At 53.1% G+C, this 25,148-nt stretch overlaps 10 protein-coding genes across 10 annotated transcripts; 7 read left to right on the forward strand and 3 right to left on the reverse strand.

Annotated features, from left to right (window-relative positions):
- Positions 1-184: 184 nt before the first annotated feature.
- J4E88_007998 (uncharacterized protein) lies at positions 185-1,015 on the reverse strand (the record flags this gene model as incomplete). Its single annotated transcript, XM_049401612.1, has 1 exon — positions 185-1,015. The coding sequence occupies one exon, from the start codon at positions 1,013-1,015 to the stop codon at positions 185-187; it is 831 nt and encodes a 276-aa protein (XP_049252685.1).
- Positions 1,016-3,366: 2,351 nt separating this feature from the next.
- On the forward strand, positions 3,367-4,134 carry J4E88_007999 (uncharacterized protein; the record flags this gene model as incomplete). Its single annotated transcript, XM_049401613.1, has 3 exons — positions 3,367-3,397; positions 3,453-3,545; positions 3,587-4,134. The coding sequence occupies 3 exons, from the start codon at positions 3,367-3,369 to the stop codon at positions 4,132-4,134; spliced, it is 672 nt and encodes a 223-aa protein (XP_049252686.1).
- Positions 4,135-7,064: 2,930 nt separating this feature from the next.
- On the forward strand, positions 7,065-8,413 carry J4E88_008000 (uncharacterized protein; the record flags this gene model as incomplete). Its single annotated transcript, XM_049401614.1, has 3 exons — positions 7,065-7,341; positions 7,390-7,987; positions 8,041-8,413. 3 exons carry the CDS (start codon positions 7,065-7,067, stop codon positions 8,411-8,413), a joined length of 1,248 nt encoding a protein of 415 aa, XP_049252687.1.
- Positions 8,414-9,614: 1,201 nt separating this feature from the next.
- J4E88_008001 (uncharacterized protein) lies at positions 9,615-10,986 on the forward strand (the record flags this gene model as incomplete). The annotated part of the gene is made up of 2 exons (XM_049401615.1): positions 9,615-9,935; positions 10,003-10,986. The coding sequence occupies 2 exons, from the start codon at positions 9,615-9,617 to the stop codon at positions 10,984-10,986; spliced, it is 1,305 nt and encodes a 434-aa protein (XP_049252688.1).
- A 564-nt stretch (positions 10,987-11,550) lies between these two features.
- On the forward strand, positions 11,551-12,187 carry J4E88_008002 (uncharacterized protein; the record flags this gene model as incomplete). Its single annotated transcript, XM_049401616.1, has 2 exons — positions 11,551-11,807; positions 11,878-12,187. The coding sequence occupies 2 exons, from the start codon at positions 11,551-11,553 to the stop codon at positions 12,185-12,187; spliced, it is 567 nt and encodes a 188-aa protein (XP_049252689.1).
- A 438-nt stretch (positions 12,188-12,625) lies between these two features.
- Positions 12,626-13,608, forward strand: J4E88_008003 (uncharacterized protein; the record flags this gene model as incomplete). The annotated part of the gene is made up of 3 exons (XM_049401617.1): positions 12,626-12,634; positions 12,684-13,024; positions 13,134-13,608. 3 exons carry the CDS (start codon positions 12,626-12,628, stop codon positions 13,606-13,608), a joined length of 825 nt encoding a protein of 274 aa, XP_049252690.1.
- A 209-nt stretch (positions 13,609-13,817) lies between these two features.
- On the reverse strand, positions 13,818-14,846 carry J4E88_008004 (uncharacterized protein; the record flags this gene model as incomplete). The annotated part of the gene is made up of 1 exon (XM_049401618.1): positions 13,818-14,846. The coding sequence occupies one exon, from the start codon at positions 14,844-14,846 to the stop codon at positions 13,818-13,820; it is 1,029 nt and encodes a 342-aa protein (XP_049252691.1).
- Positions 14,847-15,737: 891 nt separating this feature from the next.
- On the forward strand, positions 15,738-18,260 carry J4E88_008005 (uncharacterized protein; the record flags this gene model as incomplete). The annotated part of the gene is made up of 4 exons (XM_049401619.1): positions 15,738-16,350; positions 16,787-17,186; positions 17,257-17,355; positions 17,408-18,260. The coding sequence occupies 4 exons, from the start codon at positions 15,738-15,740 to the stop codon at positions 18,258-18,260; spliced, it is 1,965 nt and encodes a 654-aa protein (XP_049252692.1).
- A 415-nt stretch (positions 18,261-18,675) lies between these two features.
- On the reverse strand, positions 18,676-19,341 carry J4E88_008006 (uncharacterized protein; the record flags this gene model as incomplete). The annotated part of the gene is made up of 1 exon (XM_049401620.1): positions 18,676-19,341. One exon carries the CDS (start codon positions 19,339-19,341, stop codon positions 18,676-18,678), a length of 666 nt encoding a protein of 221 aa, XP_049252693.1.
- Positions 19,342-20,870: 1,529 nt separating this feature from the next.
- J4E88_008007 (uncharacterized protein) lies at positions 20,871-24,941 on the forward strand (the record flags this gene model as incomplete). Its single annotated transcript, XM_049401621.1, has 1 exon — positions 20,871-24,941. One exon carries the CDS (start codon positions 20,871-20,873, stop codon positions 24,939-24,941), a length of 4,071 nt encoding a protein of 1,356 aa, XP_049252694.1.
- Positions 24,942-25,148: the final 207 nt, after the last annotated feature.

Consider the following 25,148-nt stretch of genomic DNA (forward strand, 5'->3'; position numbering starts at 1 on the left):
TTTTCATCTGGGCTTAGCGAGCACATATACCTTTTAATTTGAACCTTTCACCCTAATCAAATGTTTGAAGAGCTAGAACAATGTCCATGATTAGGAATACACGACGCAGGCAACGGGTATAGCTTTCCTGCATTCAATGAATAACAGACATGGTATCAATTCCTTTCCTCTATCCACTACACATCTATGGCAGTACATACCCACCGTCAATAATACAATCGCTTCCTGTCATATAACTCGACGCATCACTACCCAAGTACAAAAACAACCCCTTAATCTCCTTGACATTACCCTGTCTCCCCAGCGGAATCATCCTCAACCCCTCATTAATAACCTGCGGCCCAGCCCCCATCTTCGTATCAAAGAACCCCGGGCTCACAATGTTGACCCTCGCAAACTCCCTCCACTCCCTCGCCAGCGACTTGCCCAAATGCGAGATAAACGCTTTTGTACCGTTGTAGATGGGTTGGTCGATGGGTACATTGACAATGTGCGCGGAGATGGAGCTGGTGAGGATCAAGTTGCCGAAGCCTTGCTTTTTGAATACCTCGCCGGCGTACTTGGCGCAGAAAACGGGGCCGTCGACGTTGACTTTCATGAGGTTGTGGTAGCTATCGAGGGTTTGGTCGAGGAGCGGCTTGCTATCTCCTGTGCCGGCGTTGGCGACGAAGACGTCGATGCGGCCAAAGTCCTCAACTACTTGTTGCACGGCTTTTTGGACTGCCTCGGCGTTGATCTGGTTCACGCTGTAGGCTTTTGTCTTGACGTTGTGTGTCTTTGCGAGGCTCTCCGCGCGGGTTATGGCTGCGCTGTTGGAGTTGTACCACAGGGCTACGTTGCCGCCTGCTTCGGCCATGGCGTCGGCTACGGCTCCACCGATTCCTTCGGCTGCGCCGTTGACCACAATGACTTTGCCTTTCATGCTGAATTGTTGCATGACGTTTGTGGGTGTGTCCGGCACGGGTTTGGGGAAGCCGGCGCGTGGCGCCTGGCATTCTTCGACGGACATGGACATTTTGGCGGTTTCCTGGGGGAGAAAGATATGCTGTAGAAGCTTAAAAAATTGGTATGACTTGAAGTAAAGACAGGGAACTCAGTAGTCTGTAATATAGTAAGAAGTCGGAGTCGGAGGTCTCGACTTATGTATCTAGACGCGTAAGATTGGGCGGAGGAAGGTCTGCCGAGTGAGGCTCAAAGGCCGCGACTCTGACGGTGCAGCTTTTACCCCGCCGAGCAAAACATGGGATGGCATTGCGTCACGGGGTGGTGTTGCGGGGCAAATCTGGAGGACTGTCGTCCGGATGGGGCGGGATGGTTCCTGAATTGGGATGGTGCCCGTTGCGCTCGGCTTACCTTCCTTCTGAGCGCGCGGCTCGTACCGTGTCTTCTACCGACTGCGTTGTTCTTTTGTGACTTCCTTCCACGATATTTTGCTGGATGTTGAGTTCGCTTTGGCTCGGCTGGAATCTCGGAGTTGTTGTTAGACCTTGAGATGCAGAGGATCAGGTAGACCACCACGATTTTATCGCCTCTCATCAACTCTTTCGCCGGGCGCTGCCATGACACGTCCTTTGCGGCAACCGGATTCCATTCTTCGCACGGCAGTCTGCTTCTGTACGCTATGAACTGTCACTGTTGCGCATCGTACTAGATACGGTAATCTGGAGTACGAGGAGGACAACGACGTTCACGTACCTAGGTAGCCTCGCACACGACGATGAGGTAGCAGTCTACTTCGCTCAAGACCTGAGCATACTCTTCGGTAACTTTCTTCAGTCAGACGCCTTCAGTATGAGACGACGAAGCAAAAGAAGGCTATAAGTAAGGCAGTCGTTACCTAGGTAGGGTGTCGAGATGTGTACTACACTGCAGTTCTAGTGTAGCCGGTGCGACTGGATGAGGCAGGGAGATCTTTCACGTTCATGCTGCACTCGCCAAAGCACACTTCAAACTCTGTCTCATCCATCGAGCCTCTCGGCGTGTTTTCACAGTCCACTATGTTAGGCAACGCAGGCGGTCGGCAAGGAATAACTTGTAGTTTGACGGGGTATTACCAAGGAACCGTGCTCACCTTTACCTTCCTTCGCTATTAAAGAGCACGACGAGCCTGCCCAGGTGTGGGCTTAGCGTGCACGGTCTGACGCTAGCTGGCTCCGGCCGCAGGCTCACAACAAGCTTCCAAGGTTGCTTTTCGAACTACACTGTGGATACACGACCCTACATCGAACTTGAACACACCAGCACCACCCATCAACGCAAGGGTTCGCAAAGATGGTCTTCAGGTTTTTAGATTTCCCAGCAGGTACGCAATCCCCGTCTTTCACTTTATTCACTGGACTTGCACATCAGACAGCGCTGACTTAATGCAGAGCTGCGCAACCGCATCTACGAGATCGTTGCGGTAGGCAATGACGAGCCGCTGGCTATATCCCAACTATGTTCTGGAGAAGACGGCAACTACGCGGGCCTTACGAGAGCTTGCGTTCAAATCCGAGCTGAATATCGACCAATTCAGCGTCGCAGGGCCAAACTTTTCGTGGACTTTTCAGACCTTGATGACTTTACTCAAACCTTTCTTACTTCAGTCGCGGACACTATGATCCTCCCTCTTGAGGTTCACGTCCGGGTATCTCTCATCAAGCCAGGGTGGATTGTGAGTTTCGACTCACTTCCAGTTCTCCAAGTCAAAGCTCAGAACCCCCGCTTGGACATTAGGATCGTGCCCGCTACTATCCCAGATGAATGGCGATTCATAGGGAGTGGCTCGCATGACGCGTCTGCTCTAGCGGCTATCGCCTCGACGCAAGCACAGGATCTGAACTCGCTGCTCTTTCACTCGAACAAGGACTGGCATGCGTGCATCAACAACGGTTCCATTGATCAAGTCTACACAGAAATGGAGATCGGGTCTACATGGGTTAATATCGTCTTCTTGGGTACGCTTGGTTGGAGGGACATGCCTAAAACACCGAGAGCTTCCGAGGAGTGGCGTATCTCTCACGGCCTGCAGGCTCCGGCATTGCACAGTCATCGCGTCGACGTCGCTTTCCTTCACTACGATGAAGAGTACTAGAGCTTCCATTCAAGGTTACTTTCCATACGTAGATAGTACACAGAGAGATACAGAATGCAATCATCTATCACTCACTACGTAATAAGTAAGCTGTCAGTGACTCACCGCTCTCTGTAGATCATAGCGCTACTGCCTGGGCTCACGTGCGGGTAAGCTAATTCCTGCCCTCGCTTACAATGAGTCGCTATCTTCGCTATCAAACTCTCCATAAGCCACCACGTTTACATCTGAGTCTCCGTCAAATACTACCGTCGTCCAAGTTACCCATTCGCTTCAAGAGTACCAGAATCACCATGGCCTTTCGCTTCCTCGACCTCAACCCAGGTATGCTATTCCCCTCATCCCGGATCGCGCGAGAGGACTTGCTAACATTTTTCAGAATTGCGCAATGTGGTTTACCACTTCGCATCAATCACCGACGCACACGTTCCTATCCGACACGACGCCTCTCTTCAGTCTGGCAACTACCTAGGTACGCTGCGCTCACAAGAGTGTGTGTCCAGATCCGCCGAGAATATCGCCCGGTCCAACGTCGCAAGGCTGAGGTTCGGCTGGACTTTGCAAATGTTGGCTGTTATGCTCGGGCATTCCTGACACCAGCCGAAGACGCCATGTACCTCCCTCACAAAATACGCGTCGAAGGAAAATTCGCGGATTTCTCAGTTTTCGGCTCTCACTTCAGCATCTTCTCGGTCCTCAAGCTCAAAGCTACCCACCCTGGCCTGGACTGCGAGATTGTGCCTGGCTATAACCTTGCACAGCATGGCATGTCCTTCCGGAATTTGAACCAAATTCGTGGTCTCAACGCACTTGCTTGCCATGCGAACGGAAAGTGGCGCGAGGATATTAGGAACGGGATTATTGGAGATGTCCGGATCAGATCAAGCACATCATTCGTTGAGACTACATGTATTCGTATCATCTTCACGGGTGTTCACGCCCCCAAAAACTACGATGAAGCGATCAGCGCGCCTGATGCATGGAGCAGCGCTCGCGGTCTTGACGTCGCGTTATCACACGGTCATCATGTTGCGTTGTACTTTTCACCTATGTTCGCTTGAGCGGGTTTGAAGAACTGGTCAGCCCGAGCTTTCAAGCGTATCGCCTGATGAGCACGCGTCACCAAGTCTGTAGTGTATGAAGAATCAGATGAAAAGTTAATTGTTACACCCAATCACCTGTCCACTTTGTGTTGCCAAGTATGTCATTTATCTCTCAGAGGCTATGAGCGGGTCGGCGCTCACTGTACGCCGGCTCGGAGCCTGGTAGAGCTCGCGTAGTCAAACATCTTTCGTGAGCGCTCCTCCCCGCTCACTTGCCACTTTGCGGTGCGCAAGCTCTTGTGCTAACGAGACATTTTAGTCGAGGAAAACGGATTGACTGGGTGTGATGTAGATTTCGGAAGTTGTGATACGCTAGTCTGCTCCGCACCGCAGTACCATAGGACGAAGTGGATGAACCAAGTTTTCGCATCGCACTTAGATGTGAGTCAGGAGCAAAGATATATAACGCGGTCGCACCACCTACATAGCGATACCTCTGCATACCGATCTCGATCCGCGAACACGCTCACGTCGCAGCTACCACCAAAGAGACTTGCAATCCACTTCTCAACCTACCGCATAGTCACGATGACTTTCCGCTTCCTCGATCTTATACCAGGTACCAGATTCTCTCCGCCTCTTTTGCAAGACGAAAACCTAACGATAGACAGAACTGCGCAATCGAGTGTACCACTTCGCTTCCTTGTCTGAAGTACAAACCATCTCAAACATGAACTACCAGCATGATACCTCTCTCCAGGGCATCGGCGCTGGGCTTACGAAAGTTTGCCGGCAGATCAGAGCTGAATACTTGCCCATACAGCGCCGTGAAGCGGTAGTCGCATTTCGTTGGGACAGAATCGAACACATGGAGTATTGGTTCAATACATTCTACCCAGGCGGGCCCAGTTCGAGCGGCGGCCCTCGCGTTGTGCGGCTTTCATGGGGCAAGCCACAGGATCCTTCATACAATCGTTACTCCAATGGTTCCGCTGCAGACTTGGCTATGATTGAAGATATGGCGGAACTACTAAAGATCCGCGCGCGTTGGACATGTATTCGCTTCGAAGTCGCCCTGGAAAACTCATACCGCACACCTGATGAGTCTGATCCCAGCCTCAGGGTCTTGGCAGAGAGAGATTGCCACAAACTGTGTCTTCTTCTTCAATATGACGACCCCGCCTGGCTCTTAGCTATACGCGAAAACATATTTGACGGCATGGTAATCGAGCACACTGCTCCGTATGCCCCCCCAGTCATAGTTGTACAGGTTGGACCATACGGGTATTGGACGCCAAAATACGCTAAGCAGCGGATCCTTCCCCTTGAAAAAGCCTTGGAGGCCTATTGCGGCATGCGAGTTGAAACTTGGGATGGTACGATGGGCTACGCGTAAAGAGCATACTGTCAATGAGTGCGGTTCAACAGCGGACGGAGGGGGGAGCGATTTTAAGCAATGTAATCATGATCGAAAATTCCAAGGTTACATCATGGGGGAGCAGAATTCATGTCGTACTGTACACGGATGTCTTTGGGAGTTAGGGTATGGCTGTGTTAAAAGTCCACAACAATTTAAACAAAGTTTACTCGTTAATACATGATACTGTGAGTGCAGCAATGCGACAGCTACCTAGGTATTCTGGATGCCTGAATAACGATCGCGGGGATGATGACGTCATGGCCCAGACAGGTCCCAGGGTCCGCTCTTTCTACCACGACCTTCGGGTCTTTCCTCATTGAATGCGTCTCCTGTTGTGAAATCTGATCTACTTTCAGATAGATCAGGCTGTAGTTTCGATTTCTGCCAGGCTCTACCGCTCTCGATACCGTCTTGCATATAAGAAGGCGCTTGTTTGTACTCGAGTTTGTTCCTACCACAGCCACCACAGCGTCGTTCGGTACTCAGTACCCTTATCTATTACCACTTATTGCGTCGTCCCCGTCTCTTGCATCGCAACTATCCCAGCAGCCACTTGTTTGCAGAGGGGACTTTCTATCTACTTCAGGCTCCCACCTCACCTGCCTCTATCATACCACCACTACGATAAGGAAAAGCGATCACGCTGAAGCAAAGTCACGACGCATTTCAACACAATAACACGTCTCAATACCCTACAATCGCACGTTCTTGTTCTTGGTCACGCGTGCGATACCGGAGGTAAGAATTGGAGGGAATGGCTTTCTACACAATTGCAACCACCTACAAACGCAACTCACCTTCGTGTTCAGGGTCGGAGCCTGGGATTTCGATGTATGACCCATCGCTGTGACTACAACTACTGGCACTGAGATGCTGCCTTCCCTCGTAGGTACAATAGGAAAGACCTGCCCACAACCACGCGATTGAATCACGCGCTCCTTCCACGTTCTTGGATTATTGGTACAATGACATCCTATTCAACATCCTTGCTTCCAAACTCCATCATACCAACACGAAATACGATTATGATAGAAATGCCAAGCATCCCCGCTCTCTTACCTGAGGCTTAATGTCGAGGTGACGACCGATTTGGGCAATTTCCCCAGTCACCGTCAGACACTCTGGTGGCGATTATCGTTGGCGCTTCCTCGCTCACCTTTACTTCGCAAGAGATAAAAGAATCTCCATGGTCTACGCTCCATTACTTCTACATCCCGCAGTTATCTTGAATATTTGATTATCACTATTTCCCACGCTATCAGCAGCTTCTCTCAAACCCAGCAACAAGCCGGAAGTACAAGACCTCATGGCGTAAGTCCCTTTTCCTCACACGTAGAGCTCATTATTTCCCCAAAAAGCTCTCAGTATTGGTTTGATGAACTCTGCTAACTCAGACAGCCCTACTCGCCCGAGCACCCCACCTCCTTCCCGTTCTTCTCCCAGGAAGTTTGGTCATCCGCCAGTCGTTCCTGCCCCTTCTACACCAAAGTCACGCCGAAATGGCTTCAATGGCGGTTCCAACGTCATCATGGGCTCGGAGCATGCGACTGTGCCGCCCTCCCCTGGACTGCCTGTACCTGGCTTCGCGGCACTCACCATGAGTCCCGTCCCTGCCCAGGCCCTGCCCATCCGCCAGAGCAAGCGCAAGCGTGGAGGCCACGCGCGCACTGATGCCGGTGTCAAGAAGACCAAGAAAAAGCCAGATGGCACCATGGCTAAGTTGGTCGATGCTGCTCTCAAAGAGAAGGTCGGCACCGGCGATCCCGCTCTGCAGAAGCCGTTCCGCTTCATGGACCTCCCTGGAGGTAGGTCACGCGATTCCGACCCTTTTGACACAAGCTGACTGTTGATAGAACTCAGGAACCAGATCTACATGCACACCCATGGACGTCCCAAGCAGGCCCTCCTCGTTTACCGCCCGCGCCTCGCCTCTCTGCGTCCCCGCACTCGTCTCGATCGCGGCCGTACTTTGGCGTCTGACATCGTCGACCAGGACCAGGAAAAGAAGATCTCGGGCGGCAACAACAAGTCTCGTCTTTCGACTAAGCCCAAGCCCAAGACAGAGCCTCGAGAGACTAACCGTCCCTTCTGGGGCCTTACCCAGGTATGCCGTCAACTCAGGGCTGAGTACCGTCCCATCTACATGGCCAAGCAGGAGATCGGCATGGACCTCACCGAGATCGTGGACTACCTCAAGACTTTCTATCCAACTGCCACAGATGTCGTCTCCAACCTCGGTCCTCCAGGAGAGCGCAGCGAGGACGCGCCTTTTGTCGGCAACCTGACCATCGCGGTTGGAGACAAGCCCAACGAGCTGGAGCGTGCTGGTGATGGCATCGAGGTCTTTACTCTTCTTGACATCTGGGCCAACAGCCTCAAGATTGAAGCTGGGTTCGGTCGCTACCTCAAGGCCAACTACGTTGCCGAGACTGATGGTGAAGCCAAGGACCTGTGAGTTTCCCTGCCTCTTTCATCACATGATCTATTCACTGACCATCTTACAGCTACCGCCTGTTCGGCCGCCGCGTCCTTCAAAACCGTCAATGCTCTAGCATGAACGGAAAGTGGCGCTCTATCCTTCGTAGCCGCTCACTGGCGTCGGTTCGTATTCATCGCAAGCCCGCCCAGCGTGACACTGCTCCAATTCCCGCAGCTCCTGCTATGGTAGCTCTGGCAGCAACTCTTGGGGTAGTAATCCCTGCTACCCCTGCCGTCACCAAGCCCTACCTGCACATCATCTTCAAGAAGGAGTCTGCTGAGCCTTGGATGACCCAGTTTGAGTCGGTCGTTCCTACTGGTTGGTTGTCCAAGCACGGCTTTGGTGGCATGGAGCACTTTGAAGTCAAGGTCGGCGTCGACCAAGACGACTCCAACTAGCTGCCCGTTCAGAGCTGTCATCGCTGGTGCGACGTTAACGTTCCCAAAAGTTGCCATCTTGTATGGACAGCAGCGCATGCGAATATTTCTTGGGCGTTGGACAGATATCTCTACCGGGGTGTTCGTTGACATGCTCAAGATTGGTAACATTTACGAGGTTTTACATATGAAGGTATATCAACTTGATGATCGAAAGAACACGTGGGCAACGCAGCTTGCACGTCGCACCTTGGATATCATCTATCTAGCAGGAATCAATAGTTCCACTCAGCACATCCTGGTTCCCCTCTGCATTGTTGTGACAACTGATACCAGACCACTTGCTCAAACAGGACGTCAAAATGAAGAGGCTGATGTAGTTTGTTTCTAAGAAAAGAAAACCCACGCCCATTTGCTTACCTCGGCCAATCAGGTCGACATGTTCTCCACAGAGATACACGCGTTTTTCCGAGTGTCCACACCACGATGGGACTGCAAGAAACACATTTATCGCCGAAGCATGTCTACAGTCGTGCGCATAACGTCTTTTCCAAGGACGCTGGAAGCTCTGCGCCTGCGCCCGCACGTGCGCGACGTCATGCCCCACTGCCAGCTGCCGCGCCAAACTTCGCTCGCGGCTCCGCCCCAGTGCATCGCGAGCCAACTGCATCGCACCGGCTATCTTGTTCAACGAGCCGCGGCCTAAAATCCACCTATTTCCAGGCGGAGGACGTTCCTTCTTCCCCCCTGAAGTCGCGATCCTGATGCGCAGCCCCCTGCATTCGCTAATGAGACAGGTACCGTTTGATGGGTAACAACAACATGCGCGTCCTCTCGTGTCGAGCAGGCTGGAGCCCCTCGTTCGCTGCGATGCTTTTCCCGCGAGCCAGGGAGCTAGCATGCGATGAGACAATTGACATCCATTGACATCTAGACTTCCCGTCTTCCGCTGGTACAGAACCCCCAAGCGCACGCGCATCCCAGTAAAGCCGTGGTACTGTGAGGTCATCGACAGGGATGACGGCCAGCCGCAACCTCATACACTACCATAGCTCACCAGCCCCTCCCCGGTCGCTTGGTGTTTTATTTGTTCTTGGGCTTTCAAGAGATTGTGTCGTCCATATGTCTCTTTATGTCGTTTAGGTGTCACCTGGCCAATAACTTCGACGATACTTTCTGCTGCCACTGTACCTCCGAACCTGAATCGCCCTCCCATCCAGACATGTCGCGTCCACAGAGCATGCCTGATTTCGCCGCGCTCATGGAATCTTCCATGTCGCAGGCTGTCTTTGAGTCTTCCAGTTCGAACTTCGAGAAGCGCATACATAGCCACAGTCGACGACAGACATCACCAGAGCGAAAGCCTCAGAACATGAGGAAGAAGCCGAGCATCTCGCTCGCTGCTGGACTGATGATGAACACCGACACCCCACCAGCGACTGGATCACTATCGCCGCGCAAACGAAGCCAGAGCCGACCGGCCCAGGAGAAGAGGGTTGAGATGGAAGAGGGTGGGAATCTGTTCTATGCCTATGCGCAGAGGGTGAGCGATGCCAATTGCACTGTGTGCCATGGACCGGCCAACAACGGCGTACTGACTTGTGCTACAGAGCGACTATCCTGCATCTCCTCCATACATCCTCACCTTCGCCTCGGCCGCCATCTGCACGCAATGGTGGAATCTGGTCCAGCAGGAATACACGTCGTCGTCGCGACCGAGCCCGCAGTATTTCGTAGTCAGGAGCGAAGACATGGAGCTCATAATGGAAGACCCCAGGTTCTCCGATATTCAGAACAAGTGGTTCTACACGTGCCAGGATAGCCCAACATGCCCGCCGATTGTGCTTCCCCTGCAACACGCAAACGGTGTTCCCGCCGTTGCGCCTCCACACCAATGCGAAGGGAAGGCGAGCACATCGGCTATCGACAGCCTGGCGGCGAGTCTTACCCAGCTAGCAAGCATAGTCGAGAGCAATGCTGAGCAAGTCCATGCGCTCTCGGTCGCGCAATCGACAGGCCTACAAGCGATGCAAGAGATCAACGAGTCGAACAGTATCCAGATCAAGGCCATCTCCGAATCCCAAATCAAGCTTCAAGCGCTTGTCGATCAGAACGCGTCACACTACATTGCCCTTTCCAACACATCTTTCCAGTCGCACGAGCAGAGCAGGTTATCACAGGAACAGACACGGAAGTCTCAAGAGCAAACGCGCAAGTCTCAGGAGCAGACCAAGGACATACTCAAGACGACCGTAGCTCAACTTCAGACTCTATCCAAGAACCAGATCGAGCTGTCACAGACCTGCCAGGGTATGATGCGCACTATCGAGAACCTCGGCGACTCGGTCACACAGTTCACTTCCAATGTCATTTCGGATACCGCAAGCAACCAGTCACTATCCACTAGCTCGTTCAACGCTCTCGCAACCCGAATCAGCCCACCACCTCGGAAGCTAAACAGGCGGGTCAAAGGCGTTTGGTACGAGTACGACAACGTGGGCTCAGGTTCACCTAGCGGCACCCCCAGGAAGAGAGTAGACTCGATCAATGTGGACACCCCACCGAAGAGCCCGGTTATCTACAAGCACGTTTGACGGTGGTACGGCTGGCTCCGAAGTGTTCGTTTGACACCCCCAACGCAAGAGGAGATTGACGAGGAAGCACGAAACGTGACACGACCTTTGCTTAATACTTAATCATCCTGGTGGATATCGTCGCGTAATGACTCCCTCTCTTACGGTGCTGGAAAGCTCCGTCCGGGCCAGCCGTTTGTGATTTGCATTGCATTGGCGTTTGGAGCGAAGATTGTATTATGGGGAAGTGGGTCCTTGATGACAGCGAATCAGCTTTCTATTTCGGTGTGTTTGTGTATCTTTTACGAAAAGTGTGGGCAGCGCGTCTGGTGCATTTTTGGTGCGCTGATTGTTTGTGTTTACGCGACGTCACCGCTAGTCGTGCCTTCCGCAGTCGGCTCTCAATATTCTAGCCGGCTTCACATCGAATCCGCCTTTTCACCGCTTACTGCTATTGCAATCTCTTGCCGTTCAAAAGTCTCTGCACCTCTGCAAATTTCCCTCCCTTGACGAAACCACAACCAATCCACCCACTGCATCCTACAGAACCTACACCATTACCGAAAGCACACCACCGCCTTCACGATGAAGCTCCTCAACACCGCTTTGGTAACTGCCTTGAGCATCTGGAACGTCGCCAATGCGGCTGCGGTGCCCACTGCATCCTCCGATGTTGCCATGTTGACCTCCGACGCCGTCGCGAGACAAGATCCACCTTCTCACGGCATGTGCTACCTCTACCTCAACATCGTCGAGAAGAAGCCCCAGAATCCGCAAGATATCGACACCACCGTCTGGCTCGCCCTTTCGGACGGCCAGAACAAGACCATCGAAGGCATGACGTACGTAAACCACTCTCACCATGACCGACTTGCCAGTCATGAGAGAAGTACAAACATTGACATCATACAGCTGGGACGACGGTGAGCCTCTCAAAGGCATGCTCAACGGAAAGTCGATCGACGGCAAGCCACCGGGCCAAGCACTCAAGATCCACGGTCTCTTCAAGCCCACCGACACCTTCAGCCTCAGGTGGATCAACATGACGCCTGGTGCACACTGGGAGTGGTTCAAGTTCCAGTATACTGGTGGTATGGTCGGTACTATCGAGTTCGATGATAGCTTCAAGGGCTGGAAGGATGCTTCGTGCAACCGCACTGAGTGGGTCAACCAGGACCGGGACTACTGGGACAGGTTGTCGACCTGCTACTTCGAGTGCTAGGCATCGTCGGGGAAGATACGAGAGGTACTGATGGTTGGTATGCGTGGCGTTCGGGGCGATGTATAGATCTATCTGCAGACAAGTACTTTCTCTGCACGTGATCTTCGCGTTGCTATCTCGACGAGCTCACGAGTAAGATAGAAAGAACTCAACAGACTTCTCTCAATAACTCCAACCTTTCGCAGCCAGTCTTGCCACACCGTGTTCCAATGTGCTACGAAGACTGAAACGACGTCCGACGTTCCGCCTCGTCGCCCAATTCGGACACGGAGGATCCACTCCGCCCTCTAGCAATATGCGCCCAATCTAAATTGAGTCACGTCCACGCCTTCTAGAATTAACATGGAATAATCCACCAAAAAGCAGCAGGCGATCGCTAAACAAGCATTCTAGTAATCTACGGATTCCGGGTCGAAAATGGTTACACTGCAGGACTGTATGCATAAGGTACTGAAAAAGGACTTGACCATTCCGGTATATAAACCACAACATGCAGCGACGGGAACACGGTCAACAAGATCAAACACACCCAGCTGCTATCCACTGCAGTTTGCTCGGCACCTTCATCATGTTCATCTCCGCCATCTCCCTCCTCGGTTTCATCACCTCCACATCCGCTCACGGCTACCTGAAGTCCATCTCTGTCAATGGCGGAGCCAACTACCTAGCCTGGCAAGTCGGCCAAGACGACTACCTCACTCCCGAACCCGTCCGCTACGCCCGTCGCATCAAAGATAACGGACCGGTTCCTGACTTCACGTCCAAAGACATTACGTGCAATGTGGGAGGTAACCTGCCAGCGAAAGGCGTTATACCGGTTATGCCGGGGGATAAGGTGTATGTTCTTTCCTCTTCTTCCTCTCATATTTCCTCGTCCTCCTTCAGTGCCATGCAAAGCATCGACACAGCAACCTTGAACCCAACACAGACACTAACACCAACCCAGCAAACTCCAATGGGACCAATGGGGCTCCTCCCACTCCGGCCCTGTAATGAACTACCTCGCCTCCTGCGGCACAAACTGCAGCACTTTCAAAGGTGACACCGGAACCCCCTGGGTCAAATTCGATCAAATGGGCTACGACACCACGAAATCCCCTCCCTGGGGCTCCGACTACCTCGCCAAGCAAGGCGCCAGCTGGACCGTTACCATACCCGCTGGCCTGAAGCCCGGTGAGTATCTGCTCAGGCATGAGATACTGGGGCTGCATGTCGCGGGCACGAGGATGGGGGCGCAGTTTTATCCGGCGTGTGTGCAGATAAAGGTGGGTGGGAATGGGGAGAAGGGGTTGCCGGGCGGTGTGGGACTGCCGGGGGCGTATGATCCGGATGATAAGGAGGGGGTGCTTGTGCAGCTTTGGCAGGTGCAGGCGGGGCAGAGGGGGTATACGCCGCCGGGTGGGCCGGTGAAGACGATCTAGGGTGCTGAATAAGAGGGATGGGAGGGAAGAGTGAAGAGGGAAGAGGTGTGCAGTATGGTCGTGCGATATCGATTTAAAGCCAGTCCCCATTTGCGCAGCGTGCTTTTATCTTAGCCCAGGTAGCGATAGGAATGTGGAGAAACGAAGCATACGCTAGAAAACAGTAACCTTCATGTGTCTTTCCAAGCCCACATCGACCTCCACTGCCTCTAAGATTGTGCTGCCAACTCCACAGACTCGCGAACCACCTCTTCGAGTGTCACCTTTGGCAGCCCCAGCTTACTGTTCCAGATCTCTTGTTCAGCTTCGAAGTCATATCCAACATCTACATCAGCCCCGAAACTGATTGCCAACAACCGAAACGTTGCATTCAAGTCCCCTGCTTCGAGTTTCTCTCGAGACTGCTCGATCTCGGGGCCGCTCTCCTTCTCCTCAACGTGGAACTTGGCCTTAGTCTCCCCTTCCAGTGCTTCGACAATCTGCCTGGTGCTAACCGTGAAGTCACATAAAAAGATCTGCTTGTTTGCAGTCAACTCAGGATAAACCAAGACACGCGCAACTGCAAGGCCGGTGTTCTTGCTACTCGTAACGGCAAAGCGCCTATTCCCAGAATCGTACACCGTCGCCTTCCTCCCCTTGACATCGATGCCGAGGAAGTTACCAGACTTTGATGGATCGAGTGCCCAGTCCAGCCAACTACCGCAACAAATGCTGCTCCACGTCATCTCGCCTTGACTTTCGTCGCATGTCTTGATGAGGTACTCCAGCATTTCTCCCTTGAGATCGTATGTCGGTACGAGGGCGCGAGCCCGGGGATCGAGATTGTTGGCGCCGAATTCGCTGGGGATGAAGCGTTTTACGCCTGCTGCAAGTGCAGCGTCGATGAGGCGGAATGCTAGACCATCTTTTCCGCCAGCGGTGACTGGGCTGGTGGATAATGCGACTACGACTGCATCTTGGCCCTTGAAGGCTTCTGTGAGCTCTTCTGTCGTGAAGGCGTCCGAAATTTTGATGATGGGGATGTGAGATGGGAACGAGGCTGATGAGGATGCGCGGCTGACAATGGTTATGTTGAAGGAGGGTTCCGCGAGGAGGGCGTCAAGTATGGGAGCACCGACAGAACCGGATGCTCCTAGGATGATGACGTTCTTGATGGGGCTGGACATGATGACACCTTTCGTCGCGACACGTTTCTCGTGCTGAATGAGATGGAGTTTGGTTGTTGATGCGTTGCTCATCAACGAGCGCCTTCTCTTATACTAAACCCCGGGGCCGTCCATCCACCGCATCGGTGCCCATGGTGCCATGCTCTATAATCGACCTGCGCGACTGGCGACACTTTGAGTGCCGCAAAGACATCTGATGCATCGGCTGCCGCATGGCAATGATGTTCAATGAGTTATCGGCATGTTTCGGCACGCTCTCTGCGCGATGATAGGTCCTGTAGAGCGATTACATGAAGTTAGTAAGCAACACGTGACTGTGAGAGGCATCTGCGGCATCATGAGATTCGCAGTTCGGCGGTTGCATTTGCCAATGTATAGTAATCGGTTGGGATGGTTCAGCAACTGAGTCTTCGCTGCAGCAATCTGTTAAGTTACTCAGCCTGATGCCGGTTGAGGCGATGTGGTGTGTGCCGGCGGTTGTGGGACCTCGGGAGGTGAAGAGGCCAACCTTAGTGCTAGCTGGGGCAGCACTCTTCGTGACACGCGCTAAAATTGCGCGCCTCCACCTAGCAGCTTGCTCCTGCACATTCGACCACCTGCATCATCCAATACAGTACTACCGATGCTGCATTTTTCCAATCATAGCATGTTCGCTTCACGAAGTCGCGCAGGAGCCAAAATCAGCTGCATGACTGACATTTCTACCTCGGCTGCTGCCGCCTGCTTCTGGTCCGGCGGTTCTTCTGCGCAGCACACCAAAGCCTTGCGCCACAGTCTTACGAGCAACTGTTACTGGACAGATATCATCGGCAACTTACCTTTCACAGAAGGACGCCCATCAGCGCTTGACTCATTACTAACCACATAATTTGACGAGAATAGTGTGAAAATGAGGATAAAGAGCAAGACTCTGATGCACTGGTTGCGATTTGGACACAGTACACCACTTCTCCGCTTTCTACCATGACGGCAACATCCGAACATCTCGAAGCTTTTGCACCTTTGACATGGGCTACACCGTACCTGACATCTCCCAGCTGGATTGCATGTGACCGCCAGCGAGGCACCGAACCGGGTGAGGATACGGACCGATTTTGTCGCGACACAATGCGCGCGAACAACGGCGTGAGAAACTGGCTCGAGCTGTACGAGAAGCCGGCGCCGGGCGCCAAAGTCACCAAGTCGATATCTCTGATCAAGTATGGAACCGGCTTGAACGGCTTTCCCGGCATCTGCCACGGTGGCGCATTATTGACGCTCATGGACGAAGCCATGCTGCATATCCTGGTTGCCAATACCGTGCTTGAACATGGCCTTGGCTTTATGAAAGTAGGAGAAGACTATTGGAGACTCCAGCTTCATGATGGAAAGTCGGCACAAGAGGTGCTTAAGGGCCGATTAGCCACAGCCACCATGGACGTGAAGCTTCTGGCGCCGGTGTTATGCCCTGGTGTTGTCGGCATTGAAACGATTGTACTTGGGGACACAGGGAACAAAATGCGGATGAAAGCCACGATGAGGGATCGACAGGGCAAGCCGCTACTTACAGTCGAGGGGCTGTGGATCAAGATTCGCGGTGCTGCAAAACTATAACCACAACCACCGCCAGTGTGCGAAGCAAACCACGACAATTGCACACGCTTCTCAGTTCTCCGTCTCACTCTATATTTCCTATCGCAGGCTCGAGTAACCTGCCACCCAACGTCTATCTCCATCGCACGTGCGCAGGGATCCCGGATGATCTCGCATTGATCTCGGGCACGCTAACCCACCCGAGCCCTGTGAGCTATTGGTCCTTCCTGCAACGGTAAACCTCCGAAATCAATGCCTGCAACAATATGTGCACTGCGCAGCATGTAAACACACATGCCATCCCTTTGGCCTACCATTCGTTATGACGTCTAGGGTAGCCTAACCTATCCCGCACCACACCTGCGAGTCAACATCAAGGTCGTTGTATACTTAAGAGCAAGCCTACATTGGTAGAAATTTGATCAGACTGCACGATCAAGTTGTCAAGTCCTCAACACAGTTCAAGATGCATTCCATTCTGGCTTCCGTCTACGCTCTCTCTTCCCTGCTTCCCCTCGCCATTGCCCAAACCTCCGGCACGTTCAACACCCTCACATTCAATGTCGCTGGTCTTCCTGCTGCCCTGAACGGTAACGATGTTCCCGGTGATAAGACAACAAACACTGCCCGTATTGGAAAGTTGTTCTCTCAATACGATATCGGTGTCATCAACGTTCAAGAGGACTTCAACTACCATGCCACACTATATGCCAACGACGATCACCCATATAGGACGCCTACCAGCGGAGGAGTGCCATTTGGCAGCGGCTTGAACACTTTGAGCAACTATCCTTACACTGGATTTCAGCGAGTCAAGTGGAACACGTGCAGTACTTTCGAGTAAGTCAAGCTCAAACGATGGCACAAACACATTGCATAGTACGACACTGACATAACACTCTGTCAACAGTAGTGCGGACTGCCTCACACCCAAGGGCTTCACTTTCATGCGTGTCAAGATTGCCGAAGGCGCAGTAGTCGACATGTACAACCTACACGCCGATGCCGGGTAAGCCACCCTACTTCCTTCAACCCTATGACAACCCACTAAACCTCCACAGCACCACAGCCGCCGACAACAAGGCCCGCGCAGCCAACCTGCGCCAAGTCTCCGACTACATCAAGGCCAACTCCGTCGGCAACGCCGTCGTCGTCTTCGGCGACTCAAACTCGCGTTACACACGCACCGACGACATCCCCGACGTTTCCAAGACCGAAAACGGCATGACAGATGTCTGGCTCGAGCTCGTCAAGAACGGAGTCCCACCTGCCAAGGGCGCCGACGCGCTTCTCTGCTCGAACCCCTCCACGACCAACGAGTGCGAGATCGTCGATAAGACCTGGTACCGCGGCTCTGACGCTGTAACGCTCAAGGCCACCAAATTCGATTACGCAGGCCACATGTTCCTCCAGGAGAACGGCGACTTGTTGAGCGACCACAACGGTGTGCTCGTTGACTTTTCCTGGAGCCTGAATGCCCGCCGAAGCGTGTCTGATGTGTTTGGCGGTGAAGAAGGTACGTGGTACAACGATCTGAGCGCCATCGCCAGTCTCGCCAGCCCGAAGGTGTCTTCCATCACGCTCCGTGGTAAGGAGCGCATTGATGCTGTTTCCGTTAGCTTGGCTTCTGGACAGACGCTTTCGCATGGTGGGACTGGTGGCGAGGCGACTACGCTCACTTTGGCTGCGGATGAGACGCTGACTTCTGCGCAGCTGTGTCAGGGTCAGAAGAACGGTAAGACGAGGATCTTCTATGCGCTGTTTACGACTAGTGCTGGGAAGACGGTTTCTACTGGTGTCAAGACGGATGACTGTGTTACGAGGACTGCGGGGACTGGTCGTGGTATTGTTGGCTTCCTTGGTCGTTCGGGCGACGAGGTTGACCAGTTGGGATTCATCTACTCGAGCGCTTAAGAATGTTTGATGTACGTGGCCCTTAGTTGGATCAATGGAATGTCTCATGCCCCTACAATTGAATTCGATCAACAATGACTGGAAAGTGAGATGCCTGAGTGGCCATGAGTAGTCTGCTCTAGTAAGCGCGTAAATGCTCACTGCAAGCACATGTGAACTGTACTCGCGATGTATATTTTGTTACATTCAGCTGTTCACGTATCCTACATATCGATAAAGCAAACCCGCCTCCCCAAAATAGTGTGTATCAAAGGAAATAACAAGAAAGAAACCGTAGCTGAATACAAATCATCCTCTCATCCTCCCACTGGATTGCCAAGAAAAGAAACGTAACGTCTTGCAGTCGTAGTCGACCACTCGTAAAAGATCAGATGAGGCCAGCTCTGAGATTACACCATGACAGAGACGTCTGTTTCTAAGCGTAAACCCAGTACTGCGCTTCATAATCCACGGTAACGACCTGCCCAGGTGCCATACCATCGCAGGTTGCCGGTGCCATCCCACCCACAGTGTTGAGCCTGTACACCATCTTGACACCACTAGTCGAGGCTGTTTGCGCTTCAAGCCTGAGCCACTTTACATCCTTAGTCGCATCGGGCGCAGGCGTATCGTCGACTTTCTTAGCCACCGTGTTACCAAGACCAAGGATGTCGAAGTCGGGAGTAGTGGTGTCGAGGAAGAAGTGCGTGCCGATGGATGCGGATTCTTGGACGCGGCCTAGAGATGCAGTGCCAGCGGTAGGGTCCGATGAGATCTCGCAGGAGGCGTTGAAGAGTTGGGCTAGAGCGCCGATTGCGGCTGGTGTGGCTGTCGCGTTGCTGCATGTGTAGTTTTGTGTGCCCATGCCGAGCGCGACAAGAACGAGAGACATGTCGGCTGATGGTGGTGGGAGCGCAGAGGCGGGCTGCTGGATGCCGCTGAGGTCGCAAGATGGTGCTCCAGGTTGCGCGGGCTCTGCAGGCGCGGTAGTGTTGGCGGTGTCGTCGCATTCCTGACGAGGATAGATTTGTGGGAGGCGCGAAGGCGCGCTCATGGCCATTGGAATGAGCGCGAATGCCGTGAGAAAGAGTGAGGCGTGCATGTTGACGGTTGTCGGTAAAGAGTGCTTTTGAGAATCGAAAGACTTTTGTGTATCCTGGAGTTATGGATAGGAAAGAAGGTGTTGCTGGAATTAACGAGTATGCGAACGAATGTAGAGCTACCAGAGCCCGAAGAAACGAATGAAGAACGAGATAAGGAGGCTGAAAGGCTGAAAGCTGGATAATTGCGCTTGCTCTGGTCCAACCTAGATGAAGACGTCAGACGACTTATATAAAGTTCTGTCATCCTTTCGTCGGACCTTCTCAGGTAGCTTCTACATGGATTTAGATTGCAGATGCGGGTGATAACATGTCAAAACGTTTGACATGATCCTTAGGTCGATGTTGGTGTTTCGACAGGATCAAGATACGTTGGTGCATGGATTAACGGTTGAAGTGCCGTGGTGTCGGGCGAGAGCGCGGTTTCGCGTAAGCACAACTGTCGCGAGTCAGTGTGGCCAACGGTCTTCTGAAACGAGGCATCCCAGCCTTGCGGTAGAAGCGCGTTGACGACGTTTGCACAAACAACCCGTGGGTCCTTCGATGTTGGCCAAGCTGCTAAGAGATTCTGAAGATCATAACAGGTCGTCAATATAACCTGCAAAGTTCAATGGCGCGCTGCGAAATCCGTGTTGTAAGATTCATCGTGTACGCCACGATGCGCCGTCGTCGAAACTAAGGCGACAGGAGCCCTAGCTTTCTTAGGAAGGAAGCCACTTCAGAAGAGCCGCAATCTCACCCTGTCTGCGGCGTAGCTACAGGGAAATCTGATCAAGGACAGAAGTTCCATGTGACTAGCAGACAGTGTTGCTGAAACTGGTACCTGGGTACCTGCAGAACCTGCCACAGAACCTGAAACGTGGGGGATGAGCTGACGGCCCGAAATGGGGCAGGAAACATATCGTGTGCAGTTCGTCCGCTATCACGCTGAAACAACCGCGACCGCTACCCAACTACGCCGCAGTCGTTGAGATGTCTCGCGATGCTTTTGCCGCGTGTTGGTCTTCACGTGGGCCGCTCTCCGCCTGCAGGCAGGATGTCATCACCCGTTTCCCCAGACGTCGAACGTAACAGAAACCTTACCTGCGTTGAAGTGAGGAGTCGGTCCGCATTAGTGCAAGGCCAGCAGAAGGCCAGCCTGCGTCTCCAGGTTCGAGACCGTGCGGTGGCTTGCCCTAGGTTTCCGAGGTCAGCACTTGTGGCAAAACGCGAGTAGGCAGGAAGCGTGTTCGTCCGTGTTGAATACGGTCGATGTAGAAGACCGAGAGCATCGCTCCGGCGACAGTGCTGTATCTAAGATCACCGGCGCTGCTGGAGATTCGGAGAGTCGCGTCGTGATGATCCGAGTGAGACGGCCACATCGTCGGCCCTGAGTTCGTCGAATCGGATCGAGCTAGCGTCGTTGCTCTTTCCGCAGCTCCGCCTCAGCCTACACGTGTGTGCACTACGCAACGCCCTCATGTAGAACTTCTTTAGAAATAAGCTGCCTCGGTTCTCTGGGTACGCGATAGTAATCATCCCACGATACACCATGGAACGAAGAGTGAGCCTCAAAGACCTCATTCGTAATGCCGGCGTCATCCCCGTCGAACAGCGCCAAGCAGTCCTCCCGGCCCCAACACAGCCGGCCATCTCAGTCAGCGACGAGGACATCTCGCAAGCGCGAAACATCCTGCTTGAACGGAGGGCCAAAAATCCCGAAAGCAAGAATGTGTTGAAGAGCATCTTCAAAAGCTCGAAAGAGAAGGACAAGGGACAGGATGGGGCGCAATTCTCGCAGGAGGAGCTCGACCAAGCCTTGTCCGCTGTCATCCGCAGTCCCACGACTGGACCCGGCCTAATCCAAGCCTTCCTCACTCTGGGCGCGAAAGTGAATATCATCGAAACAATCGACAAGAAGCGAAGATCGAGTAATCAGGCCAACACAGCATTGCGCCGCCGTAGCACGGTCTTGCAGCAGGCTGCAAGCCTGAGGAAAGCCGATGGTGTCAACATCCTCGCCGCCTCTGGTGCGGACCAACAGACCTTGGACGAAGGACTGAAAGCTGCTCTGGCTGCCGGCGACCAAGAAAGTATAGGCCTCTTACTGCGTCACGGAGCAGACCTGAACAACTTCCCCAATGCTTTGGCTAATGCGGTCCGATCGAATGACCTGAACTTCGTCAAGCTCTTGTTGCGAGCACCAAAGCCACTGCGTGCTCAGATCATCAACTCATGCTTACCTGCAGCGGTTCAGCAAGGCTCGGATGCTGTCATATCTCTGCTGATAGCATACGGCGCTGACCCGAATTTTGACTCCGCAAGCGCTCTCAACATGGCGATTGGAAGACAGGCCTACAAGCTGGCCATCGCTTTGGTCGCTGGCCCGATCCGTCTTAACGAACCGAACTTGCAACATGCGCTCGACACTACCATGAGGCTACCAACGCGGCAAGCAACGTTGCAGTTCCTACAGCTCTTGTTTTGTTGCGGGTTACCTCCCGATAGTCGTGGTCTACCGGACTTCCTCATCTGTCTGGCAAGAAGTAACGACACTGCTGGCGCGAAGATGATGGTCAGCTATGGCGTACCGACCACAGCTGATGATGCAGAGTGTCTGAGAGAGGCCATCGAAAACTCAAACTGGAGCTTAGTGGATGCCATCCTCCAGACGTCCATCGCCCCTCAGCATGCGACAGCAGCGCTTGCTGTTCTGCCGACCAACACCCCACAGCCAGATAGACTTCGCGTAGTCGACGCTTTGCTAAAGAAAGGCGCATCAGGTCCGCCTCTTGGTCGATTGCTCACGCAAGCCACAAAGGAGAAAGACACTCAGTTGATCGACCTCCTTCTTGGTGCTGGGGCACCTGTCGATTCAGGCGACAACGGCGCACTTCATTTTGCAGTGGTCAATCGAGATATCCGAACACTCAAGTCAATTCTCAACGCTCGCCCCCCACCAGAGACCCTAGCGAACGTATTTCCGCTCATCTTTCGTACTGATGGAATCTCCGTATCGGAACGACGCGAGATCGCACGGCTACTACTAGAGTACGGCGCAAGCGGTCCAGGTGTCGATCAAGTACTAGTCAATGCAATCGCAGACACGTCGGCTGGGCGGGATGGGGCTCTGATAACAGACCTTGTTCGAAAAGGTGCCAACGTTGACGAAAGAGCCTTGTCATTGGCAGTGACACAAGTCGACATATCTCTTTTGCGTCTGCTCTGCAACACTAGACCCAACTCCTCAGCGACATCGGCAGCCCTACCTCTCGCCTTTGATTCACGAGCTGGCAGACATTCAAAAACACTCGAAATCATTGACTTGCTTCTGAATCATGGAATTGAAGAAGAGCCAGCTAGTCAGACGTTACAGATTGCCATCAATGGCGGCCCCGACAACATTGATATCATCGAGCGGCTCCTCACTGCCAGCCCTAGGCTGCTAAGCACCGCATTCAAGTACACGACAGCGATTGAAGATCCCCACAAGAAGGCACCAATACTCGATGCTCTACTGAAGCTAGGTATACCACAAGACGCTCTGGACCAAGCCCTTGCCGCGGAGACACGACAGGCCGTTGCCACGAATGACACAACCAGTACTAGGTTGCTGTTGGGACAAGGAGCATCTGTGAGTCACAACGATGGCGAAGCGTTGAGTGTTGCGGTAGCTTCAGGAAACAGCTCGCTAATGGCATTAATACTCAGTGGACGTCACCAACCATCACGATCTAACGTCACGAGGTCGTTCCGTACATTGTTCACCGACGAGAAGTTGATGCTGGAAGGAAAGAAAGAGAGCATTGGTGAAATGGCACAAGAGCTACTGGCCCTTGGAGTAGAACAGTCTGCCATCGACGCAGCCCTGCGACTAGTCCTCAGCAACGAGCATAGTAAGTATACGGAGCCCTGGATTGATCTGTTGCTTCAATATCACGCGGATGTCAACACGGCGGATGGGGCATGCTTTGTCTTCGCAGCACAAAAGCACAGTCACACTATCTTTGAGAAGCTCATGCATCACAACCCCAAGTTCAACGTCGTCGTTCCAGCGTTATTGAGCTCCAAGCTCCAAGACGAAGTAGTCGTTGCCGCAATACAGTCATGCCTCGATCACGGTTGCATACTTGAACAGCTCGGTGTCGGCTATAATAAGCCACCGATACTCATCACCACCATGACTGTGTACCCACGCAATAGCGCGCTCATTACGCTACTCTTGAAGCACGGCTTGAACCCGGAAACAACCATCCCCACGGTTCTCCATTCGTCCTGCGGACCCGAAACTGTGCCCGCACTGCTTTGGGCATTAGCTCAACCACAAAAGCGCATTTCGGACGCCGTAATCTCCGCCCTTTTGGAAGCTGGAGCATCCGTTGACCGACTTTCTGCCGCTTCGGAGACTACGGCACTTATGCTCGCCGCTCGCGAGGGGCGTCATGAGATAGTGAATGCACTAGTCGTGCGGGGTTCGGATGCGGATCTTCGGGATGTCTGGAACAAATCCGCACTCTTCTACGCTAGCAGCAGTGTGTCTGGGGAAGCTACAGTGAGATTACTAGCGCCATGCTCGCTAGCAAGTGATGGTGCACTACATGAGTCAGCCAGGGAACTCAACGTCGAGGTCACGAAGGCCTTGTTGGAGCATGCTCATGATCCAAACTACCCATCCCGTCTCCATGGCGGTAGGAATGTCCTCGGGGAGATATGTCTCAACGCGAGAGTCTCCACATCCACGCATCGCTCGAAACTTCGCCAGCTACTGCGTCTTCTCTTATCCAAACGGGTAAATCCCAAATTTCGCGCTCGCAACGAGAAGTCCAGTGTCATCCTCGCGCTCGACAATGCCTACAGCGCCCTTCCCATCACAGAGGCTCTGCTAGAGACGGAGATATGGCAAGACCTCAACGATGAAGCACACATCTACTGCGATGCAGCTTCAGGCCTCCATTACTCACCCTACTCTTACGTCGACCTGATCGCTACGCCCGCCCGCGCTCCCGTCAAAAAAGCCTTACTCGATCTCCTGCGCGACAAGGCCTGTATTCCAGTCTACTATTCCTCTTCGGCACTCCAACCCGTCGGAGCAACAGGCATCCCACCCGCGATCGCCAAACTCGTAGACAAGCAAAAGGAACACGAGCTCTCCATCCGCCACGAGAAGGAGAAGTTCGAGCACACTCGCACGATCGAAGAGACAAGCCACAAAGACATCCTCCGACGCAAGCGCGAGAGCCAGACCGTCGAATTAGAACTACAAACCAAAGCAACCCAACACTACACCGCCCTGGAGCAGCAAAAACACGACTTCGAAGTCCATCGCGTAAGGGAAGCGGAACGCATGAAGCGCTCGGAACGAGTGGCCTGGCATAACTTGGTGCAAGAGCAAGAGCGCGATGCCGCTGCTGCACGAGCGGCTGCGGAGGAAAGGAAGCTGAGGGAGGCTATGGCGGCTGAGAGCAAGATGATTGATCAGCGGAAACAGGAGTTGGAGCATAGGGCTGGGGTGGAGAGGAGGATGTTGAAGGAGAAGGAGGAGCATTATGAGAGGAATGTTAAGAGGCAGAAGGAGGTTAGGCAGATTGAGGGTGGGCCGCCGCAGTGGGGGACTGTGGATTAGTGGTCATGATTGGAAGGTAGCGGGATGATATCACGAGTTTCCTTTTGGATTGGCGCAATGAGGTGGATTGGTGGACAGGTCTATCTTGCACTTGAAAGAATTCATCGATCATGACACGAGCTTTACATTGGACTATGCTCTTCCAAATGTGTACATGGGCAGACTTTAGAGTTTCTTCACCTTCATCTTCATTGGCCCACGCGTCTG

This window comes from Alternaria novae-zelandiae (assembly GCF_023758075.1).
Source record: "Alternaria novae-zelandiae strain BMP 2774 chromosome Unknown scaffold_17, whole genome shotgun sequence".
Lineage (NCBI taxonomy): Eukaryota > Fungi > Ascomycota > Dothideomycetes > Pleosporales > Pleosporaceae > Alternaria > Alternaria novae-zelandiae.